The sequence below is a fragment of the Nannobrachium achirus genome (assembly GCF_963921795.1).
Source record: "Nannobrachium achirus genome assembly, chromosome: 11".
NCBI classification, from domain to species: domain Eukaryota; kingdom Metazoa; phylum Chordata; class Actinopteri; order Myctophiformes; family Myctophidae; genus Nannobrachium; species Nannobrachium achirus.
This window is the reverse complement of record NC_137820.1, coordinates 28,122,677-28,134,741: the sequence shown is the minus strand read 5'-3', so window position 1 is coordinate 28,134,741 and position 12,065 is coordinate 28,122,677. Positions and strand designations below refer to the sequence as shown.

Sequence of the window (12,065 nt, the reverse complement as noted above, 5' to 3'; positions counted from 1 at the left end):
GTGACTGCAACGACCAGACGCTCATTTGTTGGCCATTGTCATTATGCATTATTTATTTCATAGTTAAATGGGGAGCGCTGGCAATGATCACTCCATTGATCATTGGCCTATTTCTACATTTCAGTTGTGAGCTTGTAGATCTGCTATTTTAATATTTGAAAAGGGACATTCTGCTTAATGAGTAGGCCTACTTTTACTTTTGGTACTTAAGTACATATTAATACCAATTGAATACTTGTGTAATTTCATTCAATTTTGAATTCCGGACTTTTCGCTACTTGTAAGGGAATGGTCACACCAAAGTATGGCTACTCAACTACATTTGGGGGTCCTACTTTTAAAGTAAAAAAAAAACTGTTAAAAACAGTTCTACACAGCTGCAGAACCGTTTAGGCTTAATATAATAGGGTTTATATAAAGTATGATGTCTTAATCTTACATTGGCAGAAAGTTCTTTCACAGTCAAATCTTTCCTACACAAACTTATTTTTTTTGTAATTTTTTGCCACCTCACCGCAGGGGGCAAAGGGTACTGTTGACCCCCCTCCCTTTTCGGGAGGGGGGTCAACAGTACCCTTTGCCCCCCCCCCCCCCCCCCTATCGGCGGCCCTGCCTGTCGATCTTAATGTAGAGAATGATGTGCAAGGGAAAGTGCACGCAGCGTTCCTCACACCAGACGCTCACGCACACACGCATCTAAATCTAATCATTCAGATACAATATTTTAAGCCCTTTGTTGCTCAAATCGCGGCCGAAGTGGATGTCTCAGTGACTCTTGAGTTGGCACAGTGATAAATACGATGTGTGGCGTGAGAGCGTGTGAAGAGGGTCATTTGTGCTCATTGCGTGAGTACTTTTCCTAAAAGTTGGCAGCCCTGCTTTTATACCAATACATTTTGATACCAATACCAATACTTTTGTACTTTTACTCAAGTAAATTGCAGACTTTTACTTTGAATTACGTAATTTTACTTGTAACAGTATTTCTACATTGCCGTAATGATACTTTTACTTAAGTAAAACATTTGAGTACTTTCTGCCTGTGTGTCTGTCAGTGTCGGCACAACGACCCTGATCTATTGTCATTATTTCTTTCATGGTTAAATCATAATGATGCGGCTCGAATTGCTGGCGATCATTGTCCATTGATCATTGTGAAGAAGGCTGGAGTACTTTTACTTGTTACTTTTGTTGGTCTGTGTTCGGGGACGTTTATAAGGGACGTACCTGACCGCATGTATTCCTAATGTTTTGACACCAACAATGAAGATATTGTTTTGTTGCGGGACTGTTCATAGAGAGGACTGCTGTGTTAACGCTGTTAGCTGCTCCATCCCCTCCCCTCATTTCTCTCTTCTCTCTCTCTGTCGAGTCGCTGCACGGCACGCTGTTAGCTGCTCCCCCCTCCCCTCTCCCCTCATCTCTCTCTCTCGCTCGCTCGCGTCGCTGCATGCTGTTAGCTAGCTGCTCCCCCCTCCTCCCCTCCTCCCCCCTCCCATCATCTCTCTCTCTCTCTCGGTCGCTGTAACCTGATACTTTGGTGACGAAAATTGCGTAGGAGAAACTCTGGGGAAATATTTGCATAGTAAACCCACACATTACTTTTCTACAAAGTGTACATCGTGCAAATGCAATAGCGTCAGGAGAAGCTGCTAGGAACATTGGGGTAAAAATGCGCGATTTTTGTGCAAAAGGTGGAGTCTTTAGATGCAGTGTAAATGTGATTCTATCGCGCAGGATGCTTAAAAATACTTAAAGAGGGTCGCTGTGGATTATGGTTGCTGAGATGTTTTCCATTTAATGATTTCCTTTATGGTCATCTTGTGCTAATGCACGCAACTGTTTTCGCCAGGTTTTAAGGTCTTATTTTAGTTGTTTCTCATAAGAGCGCGACCCTCCTTGCCCATCGGCCCCCACTGTTGTGCTTATGTTCACCGGGAAAACCTCGGTCGCGCACCTCGTCCGGATCAGGAATCAAACCGGCGACGCGGCCAGGCATCCATGTGGCAATGCCTAAGTGGTATGCCCTGGACCAGTAGGCCAGTGCTACAGCCCACTGGCCTACAATGATCTAGTAGGGCGCTAATTAAAAAAAAAAAAATATATATATATATATATATATATATATATATATATATATATATATATGGAGATAAGAGGTTTCTGCCTAACTGCAACGATTTACTGAAGAGCTAGTGAGACAGGGACACTCTATTTAGCAATGATTGCTACTGTATGTACGATTGCTAGTATTCTATATTCGGAAGAGGTATTTAACACTAAACAATATCACTATAGCAGCAACTTTAACACTTAGGACATTGCTGTGTATGATGGCTTGTGTGTGTGTGTGTGTGTGTGTGTGTGTGTGTGTGTGTGTGTGTGTGTGTGTGTGTGTGTGTGTGTGTGTGTGTGTGTGTGTGTGTGTGTGTGTGTGTGTGTGTGTGTGTGTGTGTGTGTGTGTGTGTGTGTGTGTGTGTGTGCGTGCGTGCGTGCGTGCGTGCGTGCGTGCGTGCGTGCAGACAGGGATCTTGTCATTTTATTGTCAGTGCCGTCAGGGTAGGATGACAGGGCTGTCACTGGTGTCGGTATGGCCGGGGGGACTGATGGGATAGAGGGAGACGCGCGTGACACTGAGCCCCAGACGGCGTCTCATCTTCATTCAGAGCTCAAATCCCATCGGACACACTGACTGCACGTAGACGTATCCTACTAAACAACGCATGTGTGGGTGCTGTGCACGCGTGAACGCGTGTGAAATACGCACGCCGCCGTCTTGCACGCACACAGGAAATAATAACAACGACATAAACACAGACATTGGGTAAACAGGTTGGCTGATGCGAAAATGCACGTACACACACGCACACACACACACACACACACACACGTGAACCTTACCTCACACAAACCCATGCACATGCAAACATTTTATATCCATTTCAACATTCCCTTATCTAAGTGTTTAACTCATTTACTGCCAATACAGATGCGGTTTCTGGCCCAGACCGGAAGCACTTGATCTAGGTTACTTTGGATTGTTTTCATCCACCTGTTTCCGCGGGAGTTTACTGGAGATTATTTGGACCACACTTCCGGTTTAACAGCAGACATACAAGCTCACGTCGTGTCGCAGATGCAGCCCGTTGTGAGCTTGTAAATCACACTCGGCTGCGGTGCCGGAAGCTCGGTACAACGTCTGCGCAATACACTATGGGGCGTTGGAAACCTGTGGATAAATTAAATCAAATAAAATTCTGGGGTTTCTCGGGCGGGGCAGCCTAGACCAACGGCTTTTTCTTAATGTTTACTTAATGTTTTGTTGTTGTGTGTTGTTGCGTGGTGCAGGACAACCACAGCATCGTGTTCCTGTGTGACCTGCACATCCACTTCCCCTTCAACATCCTGGAGAGCATCAGGAAGCACTGCGTGGAGGGACGGCTGGCTTTCGCGCCCATCGTCATGAGGCTGGGCTGCGGCAGCTCCCCGCTGGAGCCCGACGGTAACGGAACGCAGGGTTTCTCAAAGCGGGTGCCGCGGCACCCTAAGGCAGCGGCGACCCCCAAAATAATCATATTTTAATGTGCTCAAGACGCCTCGTGTTGCGAGGCGTTGTTGTGAGCGTTGTGAGCATGTACAGTAGATCTGCTCCAGTCCAGGGGTGCTGAAGAATAATCTGATAATATTTGGAATTCATCGATGTCACTTAAGTACGTTTAACGGATATTTCACCGTGACATACTGTATCTTATGGAGAAAGATTTGCATATTTATGTAGCGTAATATAAGATTTTGTGACCTGAATCAAAAAGGTTTGAAAACCCCTGGCTTAATGGATGCAACGCATCTACAAGAAGTGCTTCTCAGACCGTTTCATGTAAAGGAACGCCAAATGAATACGGTTGCTGTGGGGCAGAAACCTCTTATCTCCATATTTTAACTTTTTGTGTTTTTCGTGAATTAATGCCCTACTTGATCATAATGCAGCATCACAAAAAAGCATCAAAAGTAGAAGATCCGCAGGCTCCAAAAACACAGAGCAAAGCGACACGTTTTTGAGCTTGTCGAGCAGCTACTTTTGACGCTTCCTGAAAATTAGATATTATGAGGTTTCCACCCGACAGCCACCATATGTGTTTGGCCGCGGATCCCCATCTGAAAATATGTTGTGCCAGGGACCCCTTTAACACAATGTGTCTCCATATATCTATCCAGGTTACTGGGAGGTGAACGGCTTTGGTCTGTTTGGAATCTATAAGTCGGACTTTGACAAGATCGGAGGAATGAACACGGAGGAGTTCAAGGATCGCTGGGGCGGGGAGGACTGGGAGCTGCTGGACAGGTAAACCACGGAAGTGGTCCGTTTATCATGCCTTATATCAGTGGTTCTCAACCTTTTCAGGCCGCGACTCCCAAAATACTCATATTGAATCGGGGACCTCCCACCTTTACGAGCACTACTTGAGTTGGAAGAGTTGGGCATTACAATTTGTTTAACACAGTCCTACTGTGAAAATAGCCAATCTACATGCTCACAACGCCTCGCATTGCGAGGCGTTGTGTGCATGTAGATCGGCTATTTTCACAATTTCTGCCTCTAATATTTGACAATTTTTCCAATATTTAATTTGTCATTTTAGGGGAATTAGAAATGGTCTTAAAAGTCCTTAAATTGTCACTTTATGTTGGTTTGTTTACTGTCGAGAGAGAAAACAACATTGCACATTAAGTTAATCATCTGGGGGGACCCCCCAAAATAATTTGGTGACCTCCCCTGGGGGTCCCGACCCACAGGTTGAGAACCACTGCCTTATATTAAAGAAAAGGATCTCAATGGAAATAAGCCTCATCTTACCTGAATTTCCTTTTAGTTAACCGTGTACCAGTGAACTGTACTGTCATGAAACTGTACCTTTCCCTATGCAAACTTCTAATAAATACTTCAATCAATCAATCAATCAATCAATCAATCAGTGCTTGAGGTGTGCTGGAAAACTACTGCTTATTTTTTTTCTTTTTTCTTCGTATCAGCTTGGATGTTGGGTGGAAACCGCACATGTCCAAAACAGTTACGACAGAAACGATATGACAGTGCAGGGCTACCACCCATTCTAGCCAGTCAGTTGTGGCTCTCCTTTTAATTAATTTGGACTGTGTACAAATACGATAGCAATAAACCTAATGGTGCCAGCTCCACATGAATGGGGATATTTCTCCTTCAAGAGCAAGATGCTCTTCCTCCCATGTATTCTCCAGTCTTATGCCAGCTCTGAGTTGGCACAAGACTATACTAGTATCTCCCATACAACCTAAATCCCCAATGATGCCAGGTTTTTGGCAACCTGATTTTGGAGATAGACAATGCCTAAAAACCTCTCCAGGGCCTTGAGAGGTGGCATTCTCTGGTAAATCTTTATCCACAACTTTCCATCATCCCATGGTGCATTGTGCAGAAGGCGAGCTATTTCTGGCGCCGCAGCAGAGTGTGATCTACAAGCTCACAACGGTTGCAACTGCGACGCGACGTGAGCTTGTATGTCTGTTGTTAACCGGAAGTGTCCTGCAGATAATGCTACAGTAAAGTCTTGCGGAAACAGGTGGATACGTTAATAATTAATGTATAAATATTATCCTACAATTGAGTACCTGAGTGAGACGAATAACAGTCCATATATTATTTTTTTAATATAGATATTTTTTGATTTACCAGACTGTAAACCACAAACTAGTCATTTTTAATCTGTTAATTGTTAATGCACTCCCCCCTCATTTTGTTCAATTGTCTGTTTTAATGTTATCTGCTCCCTTTGTCTGCTGAATATTGCTTGTACGGACGTATACTGTTGTTCCACAAGCTGTTGGAGATATACTGTTTTTCCACTTTCCACAAGTATTATGTCTATAATTGCTAATATATATGAGTTAAGCAATAAAATCTATTTCAACAAAATGATGCTTTAAGAGTTTGACAGATTAAAAATATCTAGTTTGTGGTTTACAGTCTGGTAAATAAAATACAAAATAAAAAAATCTATATTCAAAATGTTAAAATATGGACAGTTTTTCGTCTCAGGTACTCAATTATTCCAGGATGATAAAATTACTTAAATGTGGAATATGCATATCTATTGCAAATAAAACATAAACATAAAACAACATAGACATGTCCTTCAGATGAAACATAGAAAGAAAAACAAAACAACAATATGGACAATATACCAAAGAAAGAAACAACAAAAGCATAAAATAAAAGTCACAAGAACTAAACCTCTGGGGAAAATATTGAATGAATATTGGATATTGTTGTCAAGTGCTGCCACCTACAGGTTGACATGTGCACGCTGCTACACCTTCTTGTCACACCACACACACACTCTGAATATACTTTTGGAAAGTGTGACTTTGATAGTGACAGTGACTCTTTCCATATGCCATGATACCCTCAACCCCATCCTCCCAACTTTTGTTTCTTATAAGTCAGTGGTAACCAGTGGTCTTTAGGGTAGTGGTTCTCAAACTTAAGTGGGGTCCCCAAATTATTTTGTGGGGTCCCCAGATGATTAGCTTAATGTCAAAGGTAAACAAACCAACATAAGTGTATACAAGATATCTGCACATTTATAAAGTGTCAATTTAAGGATTTTCAAGACCATTTTAATACCAACCTGGCCAAACTGTCAAATATATAAGCAAGAGGCGAACATTGTGAAAATAGCTGATCTACATCTGCGAGGCGTTGTGAGAATGTAGATCTGCTATTTTCACAATGTTTATCTGTGGAACCGAGTCACATTAAATGGATTAACCCTTGTAGGGTCTTCGGGTCACTTTGACCCGGTTTTCAATTTTCAACATCAAGAAAAAGTATGTTAAAATATGTTTTTTTCCATGAAACTTCTTCTGCTTGGCTTATTTACTGTACTAAACATGTGATATGAAAATGGTACATGTCATGCATTTGCAACACCCCCCTGTATCAACATATAACACCCAGGGTCTTCGGGTCACTTTGACCCGGCCATTGAAAGTGTATGCTAAATGGCTAATATTTAGACCATTTCTTTCTGAAAAAACATTGGACATATGGATTTTGGAGTACATAATTAGCTCACCATTACATACTACATTGATAACAATTCAATCAATATTATCTCCGCCAGGCCGGGATGGCCAAAAGTGAGAGATTATGTTTTCGTTGCTTCTGTCTGTGAACAGCTAATCTCAGTCACTGCTGGACCAGTCAGCGTGAAACTTTACATGTACTACCCCGGGAGGCCTATAGGAAGATATTCAACCCCAAATCGTCCTGTTATAGCGCCACCATGAGGCAGAATTGAGCAAAACAAGTTTTGGGGGATATTTACAATACCGATTTTCTCTTGTCATTTGATCAATGTCATGACCTACAGTATGTGTCACATTTTCTATTCAGATTGGCCACGATTCCATAGATGCTTACGATTTTTGCGGGAGTGACACATTTTGCTACCAAATGGGAACTTCATCCCTATGCCACTTTACAAATTCCAAGTTCCACAGCATTCCGACGTGATTTGTAGCATTTATTTAATTTTATTTTGAGTAGCCAATTATAGTTTACCCTCCTTTTCTCCCCAATCCAGTCCTTATGCCAATTGATTCCTCCCCTATGTTGTCACTGATATTGTATCCTACCGAATCACCTGACAGTGAGGAGCCCCCACCGAGAGGACGTAGGGCCTTCCTCCCTCCCAAAACCAGCTGCCGCCCAGCCTGGCTGTAGGAATACATGTAGTGACAATTATCACCCTCTCCGCCCAGCTTCCTTTCCCTTGAACAACAATTGTGTTTGCATAGATGCCCCACGATTGATTCAAATCCACAACCTCTGTAGTGGTGGCAAGGACACTGTGCCACCCGAGCACCTGTAGCACTTTGTGCAAATCAGAGTGGGACAAGAAATATTTGACATATAGTTCTTGATCAAATGACAATAGGGATAATATGTACTAATTGGTGTGAGGTTTGGACAAAGTCTATATGGTAATACCAACAAGATATTTTGCAAAGATCAGTCTCATGGTAGTGCTATAAAAGACAGATGGGAAAGATTTCTAGTGGAGTTTCTTTCTAGGCCTCCTGGGCGTATGTGTGCTAGGTTTGATGCTGAAGTGGTGCCTGAGATTAGCTGTTCACACAACGGCCTGATGGTGGCGCTATAAGAGGCCAATGTGAAGAATTTGGGGAGGAGGTTCTTCCTAGGCCTCCCGGGAGTGTGTGCGTGTAGTTTCACACTAATTGGTCCAACTTGCCTGAGATTAGCTGTCCACAGACAGAGGAGTGAAAACATAATCCCTCACCTTTGGCCATCCCGGCCTGGCGGGGATAATAAAAAAAAATATTGAATTGTTAGTAAAGTATTTAGTAATGACAATCAAATTGTGTTTAATATGAATTTTGGGGATTTCTAACTACTTTAGAATGGTTTAATATGAGCCGGGTCAAAGTGACCCGAAGGCCCTGGGTGTGACTAAAACACGAGGATCCTACGAGGGTTAAGGTTAGGTTAGGTGACACCTCCATTTAGAATAATGGAAGTCAATCTTCTGAATGGCAATGTTTCTGAATGGAGTAGTGTAACCCTGGCAGTGACCTGGTCTGCGTTTTAACCCCTGCGTCTCCTCCAGGGTGCTCCAGAACGGCCTGGAGGTGGAGAGGCTCCGCCTGAGGAACTTCTTCCACTACTACCACTCCAAGCGAGGCATGTGGAACGCCCAGAACAAGAAGACGCCCAAAGGATAACGCCTTATTCTGCCTGGGCAGACACTGCGTCGCTGGGGGCGAGGGACCCTCTATGAAAACCTCCAACTGCACATCCACCGTGTGTGTGTGTGTGTGAGAGAGACAACTGACACAGCAGGCCAGGTCACTCACTGCCTGACCCTGTTTGTCGTTTTGGAACTAGGCCCCGTCCCCCACCACCACCACCTGTAAAGGGATGCCTCGTTTTCTCCAAGGCAGGGAGGAAGGGGATGGGGGGACACTTTGTGTTTGTTTGTATGACAAACGTAAGCGAGTCCAAAACGGAACTTTTTGGAGTCTCTGCCATTTTTTACACAGATAAACTGGAGTGGTCGTCTTGGCCTCGCTGACTGACCTACGAGGAGAGACACGGAGTTGTTGTTCCTGTCTCGTGACATTTTCGGTGCAATGTTTTCAAATAGACTGTAAAAGCAGCTGTTTTGTGTGTGTGCGTGTGTGTGTGTGTGTGTGTGTGTGTGTGTGTGTGTGTGTGTGTGTGTGTGTGTGTGTGTGTGTGTGTGTGTGTGTGTGTGTGTGTGTGTGTGTGTGTGTGTGTGTGTGGCGCGCGCTCATGTGTGCGTGCGTGCGCGTGTATGTGTTTGTAATGACATGAAGGAAGCACCTTTTTCTAACGAGGCGCTGTGAAGACAACCTAAGATTCTTTTTTCTAACATGCCCTTACATTTTAAACTCATAGTATGTGTGCGCGTTGCGCGTGTGTGTGTGTGTGTTCCTGACATACATTTAGAGACAACTAACCAGATGAAACCAGTTGGCTGGTGTGTCCGGCATGTCCATTTGGGAACAAACCCCATCAGAATACACAGAAGTGTAGCTTTGGGGTCGGGTTTAGGTTGTAAGGGGGATGTGGAATGGATGCAAGTACAACGCAAACGTCCCCAGAAGTGTGCCATGTTGATCCCATAGATTCACAGGTGTGTGTGTGGGAAGGAGAAGGTCTGTGTCTTTGTGGTAGAACAGTGTTCATGCCTGACCGGCTGTAACATGGCCGAGGTGCTGAAGTTCTACTGACATCGTGAGACCCCCACAGCGAGAGACGACACCTCGGGGTCCGTGAAGAGGTCACCACCACCACCCAACGCTTTTCCAGATACACAGCTAACCAGTTCATGTTTCTCCCTCTCTTCTCTCCCTCTCTTTCTCTCTCTCCCCCTCCCACCCTGCACCCCTTTCTCTCTCTTTCACGTAGCGTTTCATCTTCCCATCTCCATCTAAAAAGAAAAGCCTTATCCTTCTTCTCAGTGTCACCCAAGCGTGTGTGTGTGCGTGTGTGTGTTTGTGTCTGTTGAAAACACTGTCGAATTTAGCCATCGCTGCTGGTTCGTAAATAGAAAGGTTTTAATGTGCCGTGCCCAATGTTCAGGCTGTCGCTGTTCATGACCAGACGATGAGTTTGTATTTAATTAACTGCAGGCTAATTCTGATGTCTATTTAAGTAGAAAGAAAAGAAACATGTAATCCTTGTTGTGGCCATTTAGAGAGGATATGAATCAGGAGGTGCACTAATATTGTTGGAGGGGAGGGGATGGATAATACATGCAGACACTGTACTGGCAAACAGTTTACACCCACTAACTGCTGAACCTGCTGAAGCTATGTTGTGCTCCGTTCCCTTCAGACCTCATCTAGTCAACTGGAACAAACTAATAACTGGAATAGGAGGGGTTGGTGGGACTTGGAACATACTAATAACTGGAATAGAAGGGGTTGGTGGGACTTGGAACATACTAATAACTGGAATAGAAGGGGTTGGTGGGACTTGGAACATACTAATAACTGGAATAGAAGGGGTTGGTGGGACTTGGGGGGGCTGGGGCGGCCTTCTCGTGTTTCCATTGAATGTTTTCGCCATTGTTTTAAGCCAGCAACTCCCAACGTGGTGGGCCGCGAGGAATATTGCAAGTGGGCCCCCAAATAATTGGTAAAACACTTGAAGATTTTATGGTCAGATGGGTGGGCCGTGAAAGTTTTTTCGAGACTTTCAAGCGGCCCCTGATCCAGAAAAGGTTGGGAGTCGCTGTTTTAAGCTTTTTACTGAGTATTGCTTTTTCATCCCCCTCCCAAGTAGTTGATTTGCAGGGTCTCATGTTCACACAAGGATACGGACAAGAGAAATCTGGGCTAACTGCACACTCTGCTTTTTGAAGCTTTGCAGAGAAGTGCATGTATGGGGGTGTGGGGTGGGCTTTGCTTTTTTCCCACAAATGTGTGCCTTTTTAATCAGGGTTCGGTTACAGGCAAGGTTTTTTTTATTTTATTTTTTATTTTTAAGCTATGCTGAGGACGGGAGGAGAGGGCAGGAACACACGGAAATATGAGATTATTAATCAGCAGGTTGTCATGTCACTGTACATTTTAGATATTAATGTTTGTTGAAAACAAAACAAAACAAAAACACAACAACAACAACAACAACAACAGCAGCGACATCTCCGCTGGATATTTGTTGCATTTCTCACAGAAGGATCCCCGCGGGGTGGATGGAGGGATGTATACGGACTCTCGCCGGACCCCCTGGACCGCTCACTTTTAAGGGATTTTTATTTTTATTTTTAAGCTGTCTTGTCCCGGCTGTCAGGGTGGGCCTGTGGTGTGAGAGATAACGACGGAGACACACAGACAGAGGTGGTGGTGGGTGGGGGGACTAGAAGGAGTTGTGATGGAGGTCTCCTGGCAGCTGCAAGAAAAGACCCCCGCAGTACCGACCGCCATGTGTTGCCATTAGGTTTGGCTCGAGGCCAAGCAGGATCCCCCCCAACGGCCTCTGTTTACTTAACACATTACCCAGTCCTAGCTGGGAGGTGAATGCGGATATTGCTCTTGTTTTTTGGAAACTTACACTGTAAAAGAGACATGTCAATTTAAACCCGGGGAGAGTGCACGGGGTCCATTTGGTTTACATTTGTGCACTCTCCGGGGTCACAAATGAATGAATTGAGATGAGAACAGTCCGGGAGAGTTCAAATGTAACACTGAAAGTGTACATGTGGGTCCGTTTATCCAAACGAACACGTCACATTTTTGCGTTTTTTTCTTTTTTTTTCATCTGGATGGACTAAATAAGCCGGACTATTAGTATGGAAGAAAGCTAATGATCAGCTATGACTACATGATTGTTCAAAAAGCCCCCTCTGAGACCCCTATCCTCGCCTCTCTACAAAGGAAGAGGTCCATAAACTGTATTTCATTTAAACGTCAGACATGGGACTATTTAACGATAGGAGAAAAAAAATACATTACAATATAAGGACGTATATAAATAA

The 12,065-nt window shown here is 44.0% G+C and overlaps 1 protein-coding gene across 1 annotated transcript in view; it reads left to right on the top strand.

The window, feature by feature from the left end:
* Positions 1-8,781, top strand: part of b4galnt4a (beta-1,4-N-acetyl-galactosaminyl transferase 4a) — a gene marked incomplete at both ends in the record, with an annotated part of 477,817 nt that extends 469,036 nt beyond the window's left edge. The window contains 3 exons of the mRNA XM_080736977.1: positions 3,349-3,502; positions 4,216-4,342; positions 8,667-8,781. Of these exons, the coding sequence (XP_080593103.1) occupies positions 3,349-3,502; positions 4,216-4,342; positions 8,667-8,781 (396 nt within the window). The remainder of the gene's footprint in view (positions 1-3,348; positions 3,503-4,215; positions 4,343-8,666) is intronic.
* Between the last annotated feature and the right edge of the window lie 3,284 nt (positions 8,782-12,065).